This window comes from Nycticebus coucang, chromosome 7 (genome assembly GCF_027406575.1).
Source record: "Nycticebus coucang isolate mNycCou1 chromosome 7, mNycCou1.pri, whole genome shotgun sequence".
NCBI classification, from domain to species: domain Eukaryota; kingdom Metazoa; phylum Chordata; class Mammalia; order Primates; family Lorisidae; genus Nycticebus; species Nycticebus coucang.
In genome coordinates this window covers 3925940-3949182 of record NC_069786.1, presented here as the reverse complement: position 1 = coordinate 3949182, position 23243 = coordinate 3925940, and the positions used below count along the sequence as shown (strand labels likewise).

The following is a 23243-nucleotide window of genomic DNA, read 5'->3' as shown; positions in this document are numbered from 1 at the left end:
ATGGCCATTATCTGAAGGTCACTAATTCTCTTTAATGTTCATTAATAATGTCTGTTTCTAATTTTCCAAAGAAATGAATATTCTGGAGACTACTGATGGAACCCCGTTGTTTACAGCATGAAGAAACCTGACCTGAAGACCTTTTAACATCTGGCCCTACTTTCGGTTTCTGGACCCATTAAGTATCTCTTCCCCCAAAACACTCTAAGATCCAGCAGCAAGTAGCCACACACCCTTTTGTGTTTCCAACCCTTTGTTATTTCTCTCCACTTTTAGAAATACTTCTCTTTCCGCCACATGAGCAAATTCACTTATGTGATATCCCTTACTCAGTTTATCTAAACAAAGATAAATATCTAACACGATAATATCTGCCTATAAACAAAGAACAATTTACTCTTCTTGTTTCTCAAAAATATGTGGGCTTTTTCGAAGCAGAACTTCCAAAAGTGTGGTTATGACATTTGAAGAAGTGAGCTGAGAGCTAGTATGGCTTTTCATCAAGAATTTTTTGAGAGATTGGCCCCTACTTGAGCCCAATTAAATCAATCAAATAATAGAAAGTAACTTCAAGAAAGATTATAATTAAGTTCTTATGTGATTATGGATTTGCTAAAAGACATCTGAGTTCTATTCTCTGTCTCTAAATAATGAGCTGTTCAGAAAATGACAACGCACATCACGCTCAGTTCATTTTCAACGCATTCACAGAATTGAGTGAGAAAGAAGTGGGATATTCTGTATGGTACTCGCTGGGAGTTCGGTAGGGTGGGGGAGTCTCTCAGGTGGGTAAAAGGGGTGTGTTTTTGTGCTAGACACTCACTCCCCGCAGATGTGTGTGACAGCTGAGGAAGTTTAGAGAAGGATACTCAGGTCATGCTGATTTACAGCCACGCATCGCTTGTTGACGGGGAAATGTCCTGTGAAACGCATGCTGGATGGTTCAGCCTGGTACACATCTCGTGTGGAATGGCCGACTGCTCTCAGGCCACACACCTGTATAGCAGGTTACTGTGCTGAACGCTACAGGTAACTGTAATGCAATGGTAAATACTTGTGCATCTAAACCTTTCTAAACATGGAAGAGGTAATGTGTTAGGCTATGACATTATAGCTGCTAGATGTCAGGAAGAAACTTCTAGGTGACAGGAAGTTTTCAGCCTCGTTGTAATCTTACAGGACTACCTTCACACATGTGGTCCATCTTTGACGAAAATGTCATTATTGTGGTGTACAGCTGTGCCCTGTTCTTGCAATGCTATGAGTTTAACTTCATTTAAGTATGAACTAGGTTTATCTGGGGAGGACAACATACAGACCACAGATTTTCTGTTTTTAGAATAGCACATGAACTAAATTGTATGCCTGTCTTTGCAGCTCAACTAAGAACATCTTTGCTTAGAGTCATCTATTCTGAGAAATTTAGGGGCGATGATTTTTAAAAAATAAAATGTACCTTAAATAGGTGAAGATTTACCTCTGTTAATATTTACATACAAGGGCAAAAGATGCATACTTTATACCTCCCCCCATCTTGACGAGAAACCCTACAAGTAGGTGTTGGTTGGTTTTGTAATATGGTACAGACACTGATTCTAAGAAGATAGTGCTATGACACATGAAGGTGTCTAGTGAATGGTGCTCTTAAACATAATCTAATTGTATTTGAATTGATGGAATCAATGCATTCAGACTCAAACCTTGTGTTATGGTTGTATATTATCCATGTTCTTCTGCATAATCTAGGTATTTTAAAGGCATGTAAATAAAACACAAGATGTGTGTATCTTATCGTTTATAAAGTTTACTTCAAAAATATTAAACGCCAGCTCGTTGTTTTTATGCTGAAGTGTCTAGGAACTGTACTAGGAACTGCCCAAATTTATTTCGAAATGCATCAAAAATAAGAGATAATTTATAGATGTTTAGAAAGATCTCGGAGAGATCAACACGTGACAAAGGAAGTTTTGTAAGTGCGTGTGGTGGAAGCTAGGTGGTAGGTAGTCATGCGTTAAATTATCCAGCTTTTAGAATTATTTCAAGTTATCTATATATTTTAACATTTTTATGATAAATTGTCATGAAAAAACATGATTTCTCATGTAACGTGTCTTTGATTTAATTTCTAGGGCTAGCTAAATGAAACAAAGTCATTAGAAATTTGCCTTAGCAGATTATTTTGCTCGTAGCAAAATACGTAGCACAGACAGAGACTAAGTTCAAATACAAAGCACTTCAGGTCAATACAGTTTTTCATGTTGGACAAGTATACATGTTTTTAGCACCAAACTGTGCATACCTTCACATGTTGGGAGGGAACCCTCAAACTGCAACTGGGCACTGAGCTTGCAGGTCAGAGTGTCAGTCCCCACCAAGGTGTACCCCGGATGGCACTGGTACTGCACAAAGTCTCCTGGGAGAATCAACACAGCAAACAAGGAGGTTGTGTTTCTATGACATTTGGGGAGTGTGAGTGCATCAAACACATATCATTACTTCACGATTTAAGCCAACATGCAAATCTGTTTAGAAACAATGTCTGTATTTTTAGCCTGTTTAAAAAATAGTACTATTTCCAATTTTTACTGGACAATAATGCTATCTTAAACTTAACCAATATTAGTACAGAAATTATGAGGCCAAAAATACTCAAAATGACAGAAAGGAAAATTTAAATGGCAAAACAAAAATGGATCATGGAAATAAAGTAAAAACATTTTCTAGGTGATACATGACCTCTGTATAAACTCCCAGAAATGCTGTAGGGATAGTCCTTTTCTGACAAATTACCTATTTGCTAGTCTAACTATTTCAGAGAGAGGCGGATATAGACTAAGACAGGCTGAGTTAACGGCATTGTAATGAAGGAAATATTACCTATTTCAAAGTCATCATCCTCACTGAGCATTTCTGCCTGGGGAACAGCTGGAGGAGGTGGGCATTTCTTGAGCTGAAATGCTAAATGATTGATGGGAAAAGCAATAATTGCAATTACATTTGCTGAATAGACACCACAGTTACCCAAAGAACCACATTCCTCTTAAAATTGTTATAATGCTTAGCACTCTGAAATGTCTATACTTTCATTGTTTTATAAAATTCTCAAGCTCCAAAGGCTCATATGATTAGTTAATGCCAAGGAATAAGGTGCAAAGGGGAAAAAAGTATACAATTAATAAAATAAATAACATTAAATGAACGCACATTCCATATATCTGGAATTCTGACAAGTGAAATGATTCGACTGTGGGTGGCTCCCTGCCCATGTTGAGATTTGATACATGATGCCGTGTCCCTTGTCCTGAGGAATCCACGGGAGGTGGTGTCCACAGGAAACAAGGGACTGTTTGTCAACTTTACCCATTGTTTACCATTGTTTAGAGTTCATTTTCGAGGTTATAGAGTTGCTTTCGTCCCACTTGTAATTACATGACATTTGCTACGTCACTTCACTGGAGACATGGATGGGCAAATCTATAAAGGTACCCAACACATTTCAATGGGATTCCTATCAGAGTTTCACTTAGAATACATTTATCTTGGAGTGAATCCAAGCTTGGTGAGATAAGCTGTGAAATCGTGAAGTTATCATTAAAGGGAAAAAATTCCCAGGGACCTCTGGCCTCTAGGACAAGGCAGTTCTATGGGCTCCGGGTGGCCAAGTCAGGGGAACAAGGTACCAGAGACCACTGGGGGAAACTTCACATGAAATTCTCCATCTCAATCCATGGGGTAAAAATGAACTGACCGTGAAAATTGAGGACAAAAAAGCCTCCATTTGAAAAGTCACTGTGGAACTTGAGCAGGACCTGGTTGGTGGAACTGTAGGCCGTTTCCAGGGCTGTGTTTCCACTGAAAACACCCAGCTGAGGTGAATTCTGGTCTGGACCGTCCCTGGGAAATATAGAGAGAATCATTGGTGTAGATGTCTATTTAATTATGAGTGATAGTATGGAATTGCCAGCTAACAAGTTAAAATATTAAAAAATGAAATAAAATAGAACCATCCTCTGGATCCGGTGTTTGGAAACATCAAGATGTTTGATAATCACAAGGTGGACCGAATGTTCCAATCTGTCTCTGTCGCTGGCCCCTGACAGTAGGCACCTGACAGTCATAGAGTGTCAAGTCTGTCCCTGCTCCCTTGTCAATATGGGGAACTGCCCACTTGACCCTGCTGTGCTGCTTCACTTATTTGAAAAGGCAACTTCCTGGGGTGGAAATGGTATTTCAAGTTCTCTGCTTCTCCTGGGCTCACATCCACAGAGAGGTGGCATCATCTCCTGCCAGGACTTCTTTCTCCAGCCCCTCAGGAGCCTCCCCGTGTGGCCTGTGTTAGGCTGTTTCTCACAAAGTGAGCAGGTGAACTCTGCGTCACCCGCTGCTGGTGCTGCTCAGCTCCTGCCCTGTGGGTTCTGACAAGAGGTTTGCTGTACCACACACACACACACACACACACACACACACACAGACACCTCCACACACACCACCCTCACCATACACGCAGGCTCACCAAGACACACACCTGCATATACCCCACACACAGGCAGACACACATGACCACACACACCCACACACAGACCCACAGACACCCACAGAGACACACACATACATACCCAGCCAGACATACAACTTACATGCTCCACCCACCACCATACAGACACACAGACACAGACTCAGACACAGATGCAAACACAGACATACAAACAACCCTACGTGCAGACACAGGACAGAACACACATGTACACAAACACACACGCACAGGTGCCACCTGTGATGGCATCTTTAGTTTTCTTGGCAGTTTATGCCAATAGCACACCTCTCCTAGTAGCCAGGGTACGCGCTCCTTGCGCTCTTAGGATAGCAGAGGGATGGTCCGTTCTGCTTCCCTGGGAACTCTACCCAGGGAGCAGAAGTGGAGCTGGCCAGCCCCGCGAGTCTAGCTCTGTGGGGAGAGAGCCAGCACTTCCGACGCCACCTGGCTCAGCATCACTACTGGGGTCACAGGAAGGTGGCTCTGCAGTACTTACAGGTGGGCAGGAGGAGTGAGATCAGCCCACATCACACAATCCCAAAACGACAGATGTTGGCGTGGATGTGGAGAGAAGGGAACACTTCTACACTGCTGGTGGGAGTGCAAGCTAATACAACCATTTTGGAAAGAAGTTTGGAGAACACTCAAGGAACTAACAGTAGACCTGCTATTTGATCCTGCAATTCCTCTACTAGGTATATACCCAGATGGTCAAAAATTATTTTACAACAAAGACATTTCCACCAGAGGGTTTATTGCAGCCCTTGGCTATTATTCATAACAGCCAAGACATGCAAACAGCCCAAGTGCCCATCAACCCATGAATGGATTAACAAATTGTGGTATATGTACACCATGGAATACTATGCAGCCATTAAAATGATGGTGACTTTACATCTTTTATGTTTACCTGGATGGAGCTGGAACATATTCTTCTTAGTAAAGTATCTCAAGAATGGAAAAAAAAGTATCCAATGTACTCAATACTACTATGAAATCAACATATAATCACCTACACATTTATATGAATGGCAAAATGTAACTATAGTCCAGAAAGTAGAAGGGAAGAGGAGAGAGAGGGGTGGGGATGGGGGGATGTGGGAGGAGGAAGGGCATTCGGGGGGACTTCACCTAATGTGCATGACGCAATGGTACATTTCAAAACTATTAAGAAATGAGTATAATTGTGATGGATGTGTTACTTAGTTCAGTGTAAGCATTTGACATTGTATATCGAAGCAGTACCCTGAACCCCATAAATGCATCAACGTACAAAGTTATGATTTAATAAATAAGAATAATAAAAATAAAAGGTGGTCGGGATGCTCCATGTAACCGTTTCTTCAATATTCCTAAAACCATCACATAATGTCAAAAAACCTGCCAGCTATTCTTTCAGAAAATAAAAAAATTGGGGGATATTCTCATATTTTAAAAACCATCTTGGATACTTTCTCCATAGAGCAAAACTATACTATATGAAACTTATTCTCCATTCTCCTGATTTCATTGGTGAAATTTTTTCCCATCTCATTTATTCTAGATGCATAACCAACCGGACATATAAGTGGCATATAACTGCTAAATCAGAACAGTTCATCACAATTACAGATTATTTTTCACTTGAATGTTCTCTTACCAAACAGCAATATAATCATTAACAGCTTCCGTCTGTAACAAGGTGAAGTTGATGTAAACTCCATGCCCTGGAGGCACCGTGATAAGCCAAACACAGTCCTTCAAAATTGGATATTCATCTGGAAACCCCGGAGAATAGATGGTGCCATTCTGAGATGTTACATTATAGCCACACGGAGCTGAAAAAGAAGCAGAAAAGGAAAAAGCCCAATACAGGCGATTTTAGAAAATAAAAAAGTTAAATGTTTCTGTTTCCAAAGTCCTTTACCCAATTTGCCTTACAAGAAATAATTGTGAAGTATTTCTCTGCCACTATTTCATCAAAATTATTCCCCTGGAAGCTGAAGAGCTTAGAAGAATTATAATTCTAGACTAAATTATCTCAGTTTAACATAGTCTCCAAATTTTCCAAGTCCCTTTAAGACCAAGTCATTCTCACATGTTTAAAAAGAAAAAGAAAAAAATTTAGTAATCACTTGTGACTGAGTTTAACACAATGTACTCCCCAGCACAATGGATTATTTGCAAATATTCATAAATGCCTGACTAAATTTTTAAATCACATTTCCAAAGCCTATTTAAGGTGTCTGAAAGAGTGGTATCTAGATCTATTTGCTTTGAAACAAGACATTATCAATTCTTTCCAGATCTATACCTGAAGAAGTGAAAAAAAAAATTACGTTAAGTAGCATTTTATTGATGCATTTTCATTCTTACTGATGTACTGCTCCATGAAGAATCACAATACCCACTCTATTTTTATTTTACTAAATAAATGGACATTTACTGCTACAATGACAATCATTCTATTTATGGAAAAATAGTACCCCCAAATATTAGTGTGAAATATAGTCTTTAATTCAAATAATTGTATAGTGAATCAAAGGCATGGACAAGTAGGCTTTGGAATTAACCCAAAAGCTGACAGATGTGGGGGGAGCACGGTTCTTCCAGGGCTATTAACAACGTGCTGCAAAAGTTGTAGAATTGAGGTGAATGAAGAGGGAAAAAATCCATAAAAGACAGAACAAGCCAGTGGAGGGCTCACTGCCTGTATTCCTAACAGTCTGGGAGCCCAAGGCAGGTTGATTGCCTAAGCTCAGGAGTTTGAGACCAACCTGGGCAAGAACGAGACCCTGTCTCTACTGAAAATGGAAAAACTAGCCAGGAATGGTAGTGGGCACCTGTAGCCCCAGCTACTTGGAGGGGGGGCTGAGGCAAGAGGATTGCTCAAGCTCAAGAGTTTGAAGTTGAGGTTGCCGTGAGCTATGATGATGCCACAGTACTCTACCCCAGGATAACAGAGTGAGACGCTGTCTTAACAAAGAACAAAAGAATAGAATAGAATAGTTGAATAACAGTTCACAGTAGTGGCTGATCAAATGCCTCACTGCAGAATGTGTACATGGCTGAATTATCTGCACAGAGGCACAGTAATTTCTAAGGAGGTAGAAAATGCACCTGGCAAAATAAATGGAATCTGTCTGAGATTTGGATACAATGATCAGACAAGGACTGTTGAGAAGTTTCACAGCATAGTTACTACTCAAGACAAACCTAGATTTGCAAAGTGGCAAAGAAAAGTATCACGTGGAGCCTCCATTTCTGTAATTTCTATGAGCGGGGGCCTGCCACGCTCAGGCTTATGACCAATGAAATGCCTGCAAGCCACGTTCCTGTCACAACAGGCTGCTTGCTGCCCCGTGTCCTGCAGATGGTGTACTTTTGTCCCCTCCAACATCACATGAGTGTTCACGTGCTTTTCTCCCACCTTGCTGCCTGGGTACATTGTTTCTTCCTTCACAACTGAAGTCAAATGCCACCCACCACCTCCTTGAAGTCTTCCCTGGTTGCTCTGGGCTCAGGATGGCCACGGCTGTTTATAGACCTTGCAGCTGCAGGTAGACCCTACTTCCTACCCCCAACCACAGCCTCCTTTCACCAACCCCCACTGTCTACCCCAGATCATGGTAAATGCTAGACAGCAAAAATTTAACTGATGATAACAAACAGAAAGCACTTCAGTGACAAACACACTGGGACAGGCAGGCTGACATCCCTGATGGTGACTTGATGCTACTCATTAGTATTGGCATAACTCTTCAGGTTCCCCTTTACATTTTGGTTTTCAAGTTGAACCTTGTAATTGTAGACCCACATTACATGTAGTAGCGTCCCTTTCACTGAGAAAACAAAATAAAAATATGTAGCTCCCACCTCTTCAAGGGCCAAAGACATGATGTGCTCGTTTTCTTGGGAGACACATCCCTGACATCTGCTATTTTTTATCTCACTTAGTAGCCCTATGACATTGAGCAAATCAATGATGCTCGCCACGATTTATCTATGAAATGTAAGCAACAAATCCTTTCATTTACTTACTCAACGAGTGTCTGTTGAGAGTTGACTGTGTAGCTGGATGTGAGCTCTGGGCTGGGGTTACCAGTGAACCAGACAGATCCCATTACTGCCTTCCCAGAGCTCACTGAAGAGTATGGAACAGAGGTATTAAACAAACACTAAATAAGTATAAAACTTTACTGGTGCAAGTGCCATGAATGAAAGGAACAGACACGGCTTATCACATAAAATAATAACACTCTCTCAGTGCACTTGTAACACTTTCTCAAAGCAAAGATCTCCTGCCCTCCTGCTGTGTAGACTTGAGATGAAAAGAGAGGAACCTAAAAAAAAATAAGTCAAAATTTCCTCTCCCATCTTCTCTGGCCTGATCTTTATCTAGTTCCAAAGAAGTCTTTATCCTCCCTGCAGTGGTGTCAAAGGTGTGTTTGGATCTGCTCATAGGGGCAGCATCTCCCTGAACTCTGCAGAGACTGTGGCTGTGTGATCAGACACCACAGGAAGTGCATCCATCCTGTCCTCCTCTCCCTGAAGGCCAGGTTCAAAGGGAAGGCTCAAGTGAGATCAAGGATGAAGCACAGCAGGTGTTTCCCAGTTTTTCAACTGCCGGCCTGGGAGACTCAGGTTCAAGTGTGGCGAGGAAGATATCCAGCTAAGGATCGCAGCATGGGAGCTTTACCCGTCACCAGCAGGTGTGATAGAGAAGCCAGACTCCTCGCTGTAGACAGCCACAGGCAAAGAGATGCACATTTATTTGCATGTTCATGAGGGCACAGGGATGTTGAAAATAAAGAGTTCAGGTTTGGAGGAAGGACGGCTGTGCAAAACACAGATAATGACAGAATGCTCTGAAGTTGTTTGTACGTGTATTTTTCCAGAGGAAATAGGTGCATTAAGGTGACCATACTGCATATTTTCATCAAATTCTAGACTTAGCATCACTGTGCTGAAGGGAGGGTCTGATATCTACATGTAAGCCACTGCACCCCACCGCCTGTACCCGACATTGTGCGATGTGATAGGGGAAGCTTTCGGTTGGTTCACATGTGGAAAAGGGCAGATAAGGAGACAAAGTAGATTCTATCTTAGAAAGTGTAGTCTGAGGATGCATATTTCAGAAACAGTATTTGTGAATACAGGTAAGAAAAATAAAGGTATAGAATGGAATTCTTTATGGTTATTTTTATTCTGAAATATTAGGAAAGATTATTTTCTGTATTTACCAATTAATGGAGTGAATCTTGATTTTTAAAAATATGCATATAGTGGGCGGCGCCTATGGCTCAAGGAGTAGGGCGCCGGTCCCATATCCCGGAGGTGGCGGGTTCTAACCCAGCCCCGGCCAAAACCCAAAAATAAAGAAATAAACATAACCAAAAAAATATATATATATATGCATATAGTAATAAAATACTTGGATGTTGAATTTTTCATGTCAATTATGCAATCATACTGTTTTCTACTTACAATCTCTACAAACTCAAAGAAGCTGTTAAAATATTTATCATATTAGTTACTCTAATAATCACATCTGTCTACAGAGTCTCCATAATGTGCATACTAATGCATTTTAAAGTATATTTTGACAATGTTTAAGTTATTTTACAAAAGATCTTAAAAGTGTAGCTACATAAAAATTTCATTGATAGGGTGGTGCCTGTGGCTCAGTGAGTAGGGTGCCAGCCCCATATACCGAAGGTGATGGGTTCAAACCCAGCCCCAGGCAAACTGCAACAAAAAAAATAGCCCAGCGTTGTGGTGGGGGTCTGTAGTCCCAGTCACTCGGGAGGTTGAGGCAAGAGAATTGCCTAAGCCCAAGAGATGGAGGTTGCTGTGAGCTGTGACACTATGGCACTCTACCCAGGGCAACAAAGTGAGACTCTGTCTCTAAAAAAATTCATTGATAAAGTATTAATTAGGCCCACACGATATGTAACATTTTGTGGAACTATATTTGTAAATGTGGATGCGTATTTAATTACAAAATTACATGTAGTAAATCACTAAACCAAACTCTTTAAACTATATTTTAACAATTATAACCCATTTTTTTAAACTGAGACTTATGTGTAATTAACTTACTGAGAGAAAATGTCTTTAATTTCTCATGTCACAATATCATCTAACTCCAGTAAGATTAGTCCATATCACAAAATCCCAAGACCAGAGATGTTGGCGTGGATGTGGAGAAAAGGGCACCCTTCTACACTGCTGGTGGGAATGCAAATTAATACGTTCCTTTTGGAAAGATGTTTGGAGAACACTTAGAGATCTAAAAATAGAACTGCCATTCAATCCTATAATTCCTCTACTAGGAATATAGAAGACCAAAAATCACATCATAGCAAAGATATGTGTACCAGAATGTTTATTGCAGCCCAATTCATAATTGCTAAGTCATGGAAAAAGCTCAAGCGCCCATCGATCCATGAATGAATTTATAAATTGTGGTACATGTACACCATGGAATATTATACAACATAAGAAAGATGGAGACTTTACCTCTTTGATGTTTACGTGGATGGAGCTGGAACATATTCTTCTCAGTAAAGTATCTCAAGAATGGAAGAAAAAGTACCCAATGTACTCAGCCCTACTATGAAACTAATTTATGGCTTTCACATGAAAGCTATAACCCAGTTACAACCTAAGAATAGGGGGAAGGGGGAAAAGGAGGGGAGGGAGAGGGGAAGGGGGTACAGGGAGGGGGACAGGTGGGATTACACCTGCGGTGCATCTTACAAGGGTACATGTGAAACAGTAAATGTAGAATATAAATGTCTTAACACAATAACTAAGAAAATGCCAGGAAGGCTATGTTAACCAGTGTGATGAAAATGTGTCAAACTGTTTATAAAACCAGTGTATGGTGCCCCATGATCGCATTAATGTACACAGCTATGATTTAATAATAAACTTTTAAAAATTTCTCATCACTTTTATAGATATATTTTCATTTGTTTATGTTCATAGGTATCATCCTTTCAGATTACATTTTTCAAATAATTTTAAAATACACTAAGTATACTTAATAGATTCTTATGTAACTTAACATGTACTTATTTTCAGCATAAAAATACAAATTGATTTAACACATAGTTGTGAATATCAATACTTTAAGATTTAGAAGTATTGTATTAATTGCGTGTATTAACTGTTGTATTAATTTTAATAAAGAAACTCAAAGGTTATTCAAGGTATCTATGTTTTTCTTCTGAAGTTTTTATAAAGTCTATGGGACTGAACCTTTGAAGACAGCTTTCCAGTACACTTTACCTCTATAACAACCAGAAATCTTCAATGATAAACCACTGTAGGTTATCAAATACATTTTAGGTGGGGATCCCAGGTGGTCAACAGAATGTACTGCTCTCTCTGGGTAAAATTTCACTGTTGTCTAATTGTACACTAATACACATATGAACAGCCCCATCAGTCTTGTAAAAATGATTTTTTTAACTTTCACAGGCAAAGTACTTTTTGTTTTATTTCATTTTTTTTGGTTTGTTGCTTTTTTTAAGTAGGATATTAATCACACATTGGATGGGGATTAGATATAAATATTAGAAAATATTGCATATAATATCTGTACTATTCTGTTAGTATTTATTTAATGATATAATTTTACATGTATTTTTAATACCATTTGATGATGATGGCTATGATTTAAAGGTAATGGCGGCTTTTCTAATTGCTTTGTGACATTAGAAGGAATTAGATCCTTTTTTTCTTTGTGACATTATTGGTAAGAAAAGAATAAGGTCCAAATGGTTATTTAGTAAAGAATTTGGCTTTGCCCAAAGTGAATTTGCCTTTTCTGTCACTCCTGGTAGATCACTATGGCTCACCTGGTGGGAATGTCTTTTTGAGCATGTAGCTGTTCCCACCAATGATCTTAGGGCAGGAGCTGGTGGCACCAGAAATTCCAATCACGTGGATAACACTGAGTTTTCTGGGGTACAGTGGTCTCTCTGGAGGCTAGATTTGGGCATGCGGACAATCAGTCATGATTACATAGCAAAGCCCCAGTGAAAACTATGGCACTGAGGCCCAGTAAGGGCTTCACACTGACAATACCGTGCACATTGCCACATACAACGCTGAGAGTTATGCTTCCTGCTAGACCACCCTGTCATCTTTTCCCATGGATGATTTAAAAACTTCTCTTCCTCTCTCTTAAAAACTGTAACTATGAGTATAATAGCCTTAAGTGAGTTCTGTGAGCACTTTTAATGAAGCATGGATCCCCAGGCTGGTTTTGGGAGTCTTAGACATATTAGTCTCCAGGTACTGTTAACTCTGGGCAGTCATATATAATACGAAGGAATTAGAAAAGCCACCATTACCTTTAAACGATAGCCAGAAAGATCTGTTTTCTTATTTTCACACTGATGGAATAATTCTAAACCACAGCACTTATTTTCCTATTGAAAAACTAAGCTCCAAGATGGTAGACTAGAGACATCTCCTTAGCAGCCACTCACGGTGAGACAGGAGAGACAGGGCTCCAGCCACCTCTGGCTGGGGTGTCCTGCCCAAAAATATCACTCTGGAGGAACAATGAAGCAGTAGGAGATTCCAGGAGCCAACAGGGAGGTCAGGAACAGTGGAAGACTGGCACAGAAGGCAAGTGCCTGGGTGTGAAGAAAGGCCGCCCGGCCCTCTGACAGAGGGAAGGCCTGGCTTACAGGTTTTTTCCTGGACTTGGATGCTTACCAGAGATGACTTGGGAGGGCTTAACTGAGTGAGTGGACTTGAACAGTGCCTGGCAGCTAGGATTGAATCATTGGCCTGGGTGAAACTCCCATTGGCTTGGGTACTAGCAAGGGTACCACCACCGTGGGAGAGTCACCTGGAAGGAACGGCCTGCAAGGTCCCAGCACCTGGCCAGCCCTGATGTGCTTGCTGAGTACAGGCAGCTGTCTGTAGGGTGAGTTGAATGACTCCCCCAACCCAGAAACCCCTTGGTGGCCAAAGGCCACTGTTTGAAAGGTCGAGGTGTGCCTCCTAAGAAGTCTGGCAAGAGTTTCAGGCTCCCCACCTTGCAAGGACTGAATGCTAGCCAAACGACCAAGCCCTGGTTGAGGGCAAATAAATCAGAAAGACAAGACTATGTCTCCTCAGCAATTAGGTAGTGTATTTCAGCCCCCATTTTATACAGCAAAATCAGCATGCGTGTTTGGGGTCTCCTAACACCACAGAGCCACCTGGTGTCCAGGAAATATATTGCATCATATACCTCTTTTCCCTTTTCCTGCATATTCTTAGAGCACCAACTGGTGTCCAGCAATACATTGCTATATGTATGTATTTTTTTCTTTACTCAATTACTCAATTTTTCCGTAGAATTTTTTGTTGTTATTTTGTTGTATTTTTAGTTTTTCATTTTTACTTTTTTCAATAGCCAGAGCTCCACTTAGTTTTCCTTCCCCTTTCATTCTTTCTTACCTTTTTTTTCTCTCTATTGGTAGAGATTGTTCTACTTTTCTCATCTTTCCCACATAAATTTCTCAAGCAACAACTTAGATATCTATCTTTTTTTTTTTTTTTTTAGTTTCTTTTTCTTTTTTGAAGAAAGAGTCTCACTGTGTTGCCCTTAGTAGAATGCTGTGACATCACAGCTCAGCAACCTCAAACTCTTGGGCTTAAGTTATTCTCTTGTCTCAGCCTCCCAAGTAGCTGAGACTACAGGTGCCCACCACAACACCTGGCTAGGATTTTTTTGTTTTCTAGTTGTTATTATTGTTTAGCAGGCCTGGGCCGGCCAGGTTCAAACCGGCCAGCCCCAGTGTACATGGCTGATGCCCTAACCACTGAGATATGGGTGCCAAGCCAGATATCTCTTTTTTTACATCTTGGAAAATTTTATTTTTATCTATTTTATTGTTTTTTAAATTTTTTTCTAATATGTTTTTTTTTTTCATTCTATATTTTATTTATGTGACAGAGCCTCACTCTGAGGCCAGGGCTGGGGTATCATAGTATTGGCCTGCCCTATGGAGGCCTTGATCCCCGAGTTTAGGGTATCCATCTAGCTTTGGCCTTTGGAAAAATGGTATTGGGAGATCCCCATTGTGACATACTGCATTTTTTTTCTATATTTGGTGAAAGTGGGGTCTTATTTCCACTCAGACTGGTAAGGAGCTCCTAACCTCAAGGGACCTACCCAGCCCAGCCACTCAGAGTCCTGGAATTGAGGGTGTGGGTCAAAGTACCTTTCGGAACAGCACTATTGCTCCTGTCCCTCTGTCTGTCCTTCTACTTCCCTTTTTAAATGTTTTTATTTTCATCCCTTTTTATTTTGTCTCTATTTGTCTTTATCTTTCTTTTTTCCCTTCTCATTCTTTAATCTTCTCTTACTATTGGTCCTATACCAAAAGAAGATTTTGGTAACTGAGCACAGAGACTAAGAAAGTGAGAGGAAAGAGTAGGGACAGGAAATGAACAAGAAGAAAACACACATGACATCCAATCAATGGAAAAATTCTGGCAACATGAAAAACCAGAAAGATCACCCACCTCAAGGGATCATGAGGTAGCTATCACAGAGGAGTCCACCTATAAAGAAATTACAGAAATGAGAGAAAAGGAATTTCAAATATGGATGGCAAAAACAATGAAAGGAATTGAATGAAAAGAGAAAATAAACAAAAGGAAATCATAAAACTGATCCAAACAATGAATGAAATACATAAATGAATGAGAAAGGATATATCAGTGTTTAAGAAATTGAAGGAGTCAACCAGGGAACTTAAAGATGCATTAGAAAGTATCAATGATAGATTAGACCATTGAGAAGAAAGAATCTCAGTCTAGAGGATAAGGCTCTTGAGCTAACCCAGGAATTTAAAAAGACAGAAGAGAGAAACAGCAGAGCAATTGCTTAGCATATAGGACTTCACAAAGTGTTTAAACATACAAATTATAGGTATCCCCATAGGGGAAGAAGGATGACACAAGAAATGGAAGACCTACTGGAGGATATCATAAATGAAAATTTCCCAAGCATCATCAAAGATTCTGATACACTCCTTTAGAGGGATATCAAACCCTGGGTTGGCTCAACACAAACAAATCATCTCCAAGACACATTGTAATGGACATGTCCAAAGTCAAGGTGAAAGAGAAAATTCTGCAAGCAGCCAGATGCAAGCATCAATTGACCTACAGGGCCAGATCCATCATGGTGACAGTGAACTTTTCTCCTGAAACTTTTCAAGCCAAAAGAGAGTAGTCACCTATTTTTAACTTTTTTAAACAAAACAATTTTCAGCCCAGAATTCTGTACCCCGATAAACTAAGCTTCAAAACTGATGGAGAGATAAAATCTTTTACTGACATTCAAACATTGAAGAAATTCACTACAGCAAGACCAGCTCTACAGGAAATACTTAGATCTGTTCTCCACACTGACCATCAGCCACCAGCACACTAAACACCCAGAAACTAAAGGACAAAATGTAGCTTCTATAGTGGCACAAAAGATAAAACTAAGCAATGGACATTTACCAAATAAGATAAATTGAAATTGACCATACTTATCAATTCTTTTAATAAACTTAAATGGCTTTAATTCCCCACTGAAGAGGCACAGGCTGGCTGATTTGAAAAAAAAAAAAAAAAAGTACAAGCCATCAATATACTGTTTCCAAGAAACACGCCTAACCTGGAAGGACAAAACAAGACTCAGGGTAGAGTTGGAAAAGAATAATTCAGAGAAAGGGAAATCAGAAGAAAGGAGGGATTGCAATCTTATTTTCAGGTAGCAGTGCATTTAAAGCAACTAAATTCAAGAAAGACAAAGATGGTCACTTCATACTGGTCAAGGAAATGATACGATAAGAAGACATTTCAATTCTAAATATTTATGCACCTAACTTAAATGCTCCCAGATTTATGAAAAAGACCTTAATTGATCTGAAAAATATGATATTCAATAACCATAATAGCTGGGAATGTTAACATCCCTCTGACAGAACTGGGAAGATACTCTAAACAGAAATTAAACAAATAAATAGGGATTTTAAATTCAACACTAGAACAATTGGACTTAATAGACACATTCAGAACACACCATCTCCAAACTAATGAATTTACATTCTTCTTGTGAGACCATGGGACATACTCCAAAATATATCATAGCTTAGGACACAAAACCATCCTAAACAAAAATTAAAGAATTGAAATTACACCTTGTATCTTTTCAGAGCACAAGGCAATAAAGCTGTAACTCAACTCCAACAAAATTTTTCATCACCACACAAAGGCATGGAAACTAAACAAACTTATACTGAATGACAGTTGGGTCAAGAAGGAATAAAAAAGGAGATTATAAAATTCAATGAACATAACAATAATGAATCTACAGACAGCCAAAATCTGTGAGATACTGTTAAAACAGTTTTTAGAAATGTACTGCATTAGATGCTTACTGAAAAAATAGAGAGCAGATCAACAACCTAATGAATCATTTCAAGGAAATGGAAAAGAAAGAACAATCCAGTTCCAAACATAGCAGAAGAAAAGAAATAATCAAAATTAAATCAGAAATAAACTAAATTGAAAATAAAAGAATCATTTAGAAAATTAATGAACAAAAATTTGGTTCTTTGGAAAGATACATGAAATTTGACAAATTATGGGGGAGATTAACTAGAAACAGAAAAGTAATATTGCTAATAACCTCAATCAGAGAAATGAAAAAGGGAAGATAATAACAAATACTACAGAGGTATAAAAGATCATCTCTGATTATTATGAAAAACTCTATGCCCAGAAATTTGGCAATGTAGAGGAAATGAACCAACACCTATAATCATGCTATCTTCCTAGACTTAACGAGGAAGAAACAGATCTCTTGAACAGATGAATATCAAGCACAGAGATGGCAGAAACAATAAAAAAGCTTCCAACAACAACAAAAAGCCTTAGATCAGACATCTTCACACCAGAATTCTATCAAACCTTCAAAGAAGATCTTATATCCATATTGTAGAACCTATTCCAAAACATTGAGAAGGAAGGAACCTTCCCCCAACACATTCTATGAAGCAAACACCCTGATAACAAAACCAGGAAATGACCCAGCTAAAAATTAGAACTACAGACCAATCTCTAATGAATATTGCTGCAAAAGTGCTCAATAAGAATCTTAATACATTACAACTACATAATAAAAAATTATACATCACAATCAAGTAGGCTTCATCCAGGGATGCAAAATTGGTTTAACATGCACTAATTCATGATTGTAATTCACCATACCAATAGAAGCAAAACAAAGACCATCTGCCCTTCTCAATAGATACAGAAAAAGCATTTGACAAAATTCAACATCTTTTTCTAACAAGAACACAAGAAAATAGGCATGGGGGCACGTTTCTTAAACTGACTGAAGTCAGCTATGACACACATGTAGCCAGTCTCAGAATGCATGGAGTAAAACTGAACGCTTCTCCACTTAGAACTGAAACCAAAGGTGTCCTCTTTTGAAATACTATTCAACGTATTTCTGGAAGTTCTAGCCAATGCAATCAGGCAAGAGAAGGATATCAAAGACATTCATATGGGGACAGAGGAGGTCTAACTTTCACTTTTGCCACTGATACAATCTTATATTTTGAAAACCTAAGAGACTCAACCACAAATCTCCTGGAAGTCATCAAGAAATACAATAATATCTCAGGGTAGAAAATCAATGTCCATGAATCTGTAGTTTTTTTATTTGCCAATAACAGCCAAGTTGAGAAGCAAATCAAGGACACAATTCTGTTCACAGTAGTTTCAAAGAAAATGAAATACTTAGGAGTATATCTAACAAAAGATGTGAAGGATTTCTAAAAAGAGAATTGGGAGACCCTAAGAAAAGAAATAGCAGAACACATTAACAAATGGAAGAACATACCGTGCTCTTGGCTGGAAAGAATAAACGTTGTTAAAATGTCTATACTACCCAAAGCAATCTACAGATTTAATTCAATCCCCTTTAAAATATCAAGATCATACTTTGAAGAACTGGAAAAAATAGTGATTCATTGCCTATGGAACCATAAAAAATCTCATATAGCCTAGGTTATTCTCAGTAATGAAGACAAAGTTGGACACCACTCTACCAGACCTTAGGTAATATTACAAGTCTTTAGTAATCAAGACAGCATGGTATTGGCACAAAAATAGAGATATGGAACAGAACAGAAAACCAAAAGATGAAACTAGTCTCCACTGGCCATCTGATCTTTGATAAACCAAACAAAAGCATACAGTGGGAAAAAGAATCCCTATTCAACAAATAGTGTTGGATGAACTGGATAACCACATGTAAAAGACTGAAACTTGACCCTCATCTATCACTACTTATAAAATTGACTCAAGATGGGCTCAGCTTCCATAGCACAGTGATTACAGTGTCAGCCACGTGCACCAAGGGTAGCAGGTTCAAACTCAGCCTGGGACAGCTAAACAACAATGACAACTGCAACAAAAAAACAGACGGGTGTTGTGGTGGGTGCCTATAGTCCCAGCGACTTGGGAGGCTCTTAAGCCCAAGAGTTTGAGTTTGCTATGAGCTGTGATGCCACAGCACTCTACCAAGGGTGATATAGTGAGACTCTATCTCAAAAAAAAAAAATAAATAAAATTGACTCAAGATGGATAAAAGTAATAAATCTTAGACACAAAATGGTAAAAAGCCTCTACAAAGCCTATCAAAGCTCAGCTTACAGTCGCCAAGGTGTAGAAACAACTCAATGCCCATGAACCCAGGAATCGATTAATAAACTGTGGTATATGTATACCATGGAATACTATTCAGCCATAGAAAGATAGGGACTTTACATCTTTTGTGTTAACCTAGATGGAGTTGAAACCCATTCTTTTTAGTAAAGTATCACAAGAATAGAAAAGCACGTGTCCAATGTACTCAATACTAACGTGAAGCCAGTAGACCATCTAATACACACCCACATAAGAAAACAACTCAATTCAATTCATGTTGGGGAGAGGGAGAGCATGGAGGGAGGAATGGAAGGAGACAGGGAGGCTGGAGTGCTCCCACTTCATGGGCACGAAATAAGGATATATGTCACCACTTTGGAGTACAGGACAAAAACCACAATTGGGACTCTACCTAACAAATGCAAATATTGTACCCTAATTGTTTGTACCCTCATATTAATCTGAAATTAAAAAAATGAAAAAAAAGAAAAAGAAAAACGAAGCTTCAAGAAACAATGAAATCAAATTAAATATTTAATTTTGTTTTTTCTTTGTTTTTTAAATATCAAGCCAAAGAGTCTACCATTTACATATAAATTTAAAGGTTTCAGCCTAAAATTGCAAATCAGAAATGGTTGCGATCCTGATAATTTCAAAGTAATTTATACATACATATGAGATTTTTTTAAATGCAGAGTAGATTTAGGGTTTGTTGTTATTGTTTTGAATGTTATAGTTAAAATTATTCCAGATATGTTACTGTTATCCTTAGTTTTATAACATTAATTTTAAATGCTATTTTATATTTAATTAAATAAACATTAGATTAAGATAAAAAAATTAAAAATATAGCTAAAGGGCTTTTACATAGTTGTTTTTATAATAATACTGACTTGGAAAATATGAGTGAATAAAAGTCTACTGGTTGGGGGGGAATCCACTGATATGTTTTTTTTACTTCTTCAGTAACAAATTCACACATACGTAGATGTCTTCTCCCTTTCCCATATGGGATATAAGCTTAGCATTTCACAGGTCCAGAGTTGGTAATTTCATTATTTTTTCATTCAAAGGTACCGTATTTATAATGTTAGAGTATTGAATTCTCAGTAAATTTTCTGTTACATATGCATTCTTCATAAATATACTAGTGACCTACTGACATAGTTGATATTACAAAAGTGTCCAAGTCATCATAAAAATTAAATAGCCTCAGAGAAGTTATAAAGTCATGATTTCTGCTCAGACAAGGAACATCAAATGGGTGTGGAAACCCTGCACCAGTGCTAGTCTCTGTTTCCAACATCTCCCAAGAAACTACCATCACCAGGCACTATTAAACAACACTTTTATTTCCTCTGAAGACTGTATCCTCACTTACAATGTTCCTTCTACCTGGAGTGGTCTTTATCTCTGATAAAGAACTCTTCAGGCCTGATACAAAAATTAACTTGGGGCTGGGCCCTCATAGCTCAGTGGTTAGGTCACTGGCCATATGCTCCAGAGCTGGTGGGTTTGAACCCTCCCTGGGCCTGCTAAACAAAACAAAACAAACAAACAACAACATAGCCAGGCATTGTGGCGGGCACCTGTAGTCCCAGCTACTAGGGAGGCTGAGGCAAGAGAATCGCTTGAGCCCAAGAGTTTGAGGTTGCTGTGAGCTGTGACGCCATGACACTCTACCACATCAGTTTTCTGAAATAAGAAACCTATATATGCTTATCATAAAATTTAAACAACTAAAAATAAGCAGGGTCAAATTAATAAGTACCCTTTTCCCCTCTGATCCCACCATTTAATGTACACACTGGAAAGCTAAACTCTGCTGACTGCAAAGGTTTCTCTGATTAATTCCCAACCCTACGTCATTTTCTTACCCACAACTTGGCACAACACCATCCTTCTGTCTCTTTTTACATTTTAATCATTTGTGTTTATTGTTTTGATATCCTTATAATTTCCTAAAGAACAAAGGCTGTTTTTTTTTTTTTTAATTAAACTTACTGGTACATGATAATTCCTGAAATATTAAGTCCAGTGTGTATAATATGATAGAATCTTATGAATTATCGGATATATTCACTAAATATTCAATGCACTATTATGTCCATGAAAAATTAAGTGGCTCCCAAGGAAGATAATTCACCTACCATCACATCTTGGAAAGGGATGGTTCCAGTTTCTGTTTGTCCCATGCTGACAGGTGAGGACAGGCTGGCCAATCAGGACATACCCAGGATAACACTCGAAGGATACCGACTGTCCCACACTGTAATCGGAATTGATCCTGTACCCATTCTGAAACGGGGGTGGCTCTGGACAGTTCTGCAATTCATAGGCTGAAACAAAGATACAGACGAGGTTAAACCTGTCTGCAATTTGGGGAAGGAATAGGACTACTTGCAGCTTCTTAACATTTTGGATATAAGTTTTTAAAATGTCTTTTATTAAATAGCTGCCATCTACACTGAGTAAAATAATCACTAGGTGTAAAATTACAACCACATGCATTTAAGGAACACCTACTGTGTACTTTAGAAAGCCAAGAGTGCAAACCAAAAAGAAATTTGAAAATGCTTATTTTGGAAAGAAAATATATGACTTGAAGTTTTAAAAAAATTAATAGAGAAAATAATAGAAAGGGACTCTAAAGGTTACCGAGGAAAGACACGCATAGTAATTCCCTTTTAATTTAAATGGGAAGTACACTGCCACTCTAAGAACTTCTAACTAGGAAATGAATATTTGTTTTGTATTATTTAACTAATTGCTTTACACAGAAACAGAAAAAAACATTTATTTTCTTCATTTTTTTCTTAAAAAAATAAGTAAATTGTCAATCACTAAGCTAGCAATTACTATCAGTAAATGTTTATCACATATGATTTATTGTGCTTTATCATTAAGTCTTTTATGTTCTCTAGAATAAACTCCAGGTAGAATGACAGATAATAAATGGGCTGGCAACCTGTGTGATTTAAAAATTTACCCATAAATTAGTAAGAATTAACTAAACCATAAATTAGGTGTAATCGCCTGATACTGTGATTCTAAAACTATGTGGCCACCAGCACAGGCTCTGCTGGGGAGGGCACAGATGCCCCGCGTGGCAGAAGCCCCCACCACCTCTCCATCTCAATCTCAAATCCCCTTGTACACAGGGTCCCCAGTCTGTCCTCTAATGCAGTTACAAAGCCGTGTTGTGGACAGCCAGCTCAGCAGGAGCTGCACAGCCTTCCTGTCCTGTCGTCGCTAAAAACCAGCCAGGGACCCTCAGAGCCGGGCTGCACACAGTCAGTCACGAGAGAAGGAGAGGTCACTGGCTACCGTCCTCTCCATCACTGAAAATAGAGTATAATATAAAGAATCCAAGGGACTGAAGAGTGGCTTTTCATGTAAAAACAAAACAAAAGAAAACAAATTTCAGTTTCATAGGTACGTTGTTTAACCATTTACAACGTTAGGGGTGGATGTGTAGCTTTGAAATCTGTGCACAAATGCTGAAAAGTAAAATGGTCTTCAATTTATGCCAGGCATTTCCCAAAATTTAGCCTTTATCTTTCTGCATTAATTACCTGAAATAAAAGGGATGGGACAGAATGAGAGATGAGACACGGGGAACCACACAGAGCACAGACACTCGAAGGAAGTGGGGACGGAGGGCCCTGCCATCGCCCAGGGTTTCAGGAGACTGGGCTAGATGCAAGCAATCAAAATTTTGGCTCTCCAAATTCCGTCTCAGGGAATACTCACTCAGATGTCATGACCACAGCACCACAGCACCACACTTGATTTTGAAGGGCCTTGTACCCTAGATATGGAAGGGTGGGAAAGATGTGGTGGGCAGCACGCACCGTGCCACCCAGGGAGACTGAGCTCCTGAATGAGGCAATCTGCCCCGGCCAGGCACGCAGAGGTCGCCCCCTTCAGGGCTCACACAGAGCTGAGTGCGGCACCCTTAACCACGGGGAGTGGGTGGAGGTGGCGAGCATTCCCA

The 23243-nt window shown here is 39.1% G+C and overlaps 1 protein-coding gene across 2 annotated transcripts in view; it reads right to left on the bottom strand.

Annotated features, from left to right (window-relative positions):
* Positions 1 to 23243, bottom strand: part of CSMD1 (CUB and Sushi multiple domains 1) — a 1787407-nt gene that overhangs the window by 124001 nt on the left and 1640163 nt on the right. For both annotated transcript variants that reach the window (XM_053598050.1, XM_053598051.1), the window contains exons 42-46: positions 21397 to 21585; positions 6174 to 6351; positions 3749 to 3894; positions 2878 to 2958; positions 2300 to 2413 (exon numbers count right to left, since the gene is read on the bottom strand). In XM_053598050.1, coding sequence (XP_053454025.1) covers positions 2300 to 2413; positions 2878 to 2958; positions 3749 to 3894; positions 6174 to 6351; positions 21397 to 21585 — 708 coding nt within the window. The remainder of the gene's footprint in view (positions 1 to 2299; positions 2414 to 2877; positions 2959 to 3748; positions 3895 to 6173; positions 6352 to 21396; positions 21586 to 23243) is intronic.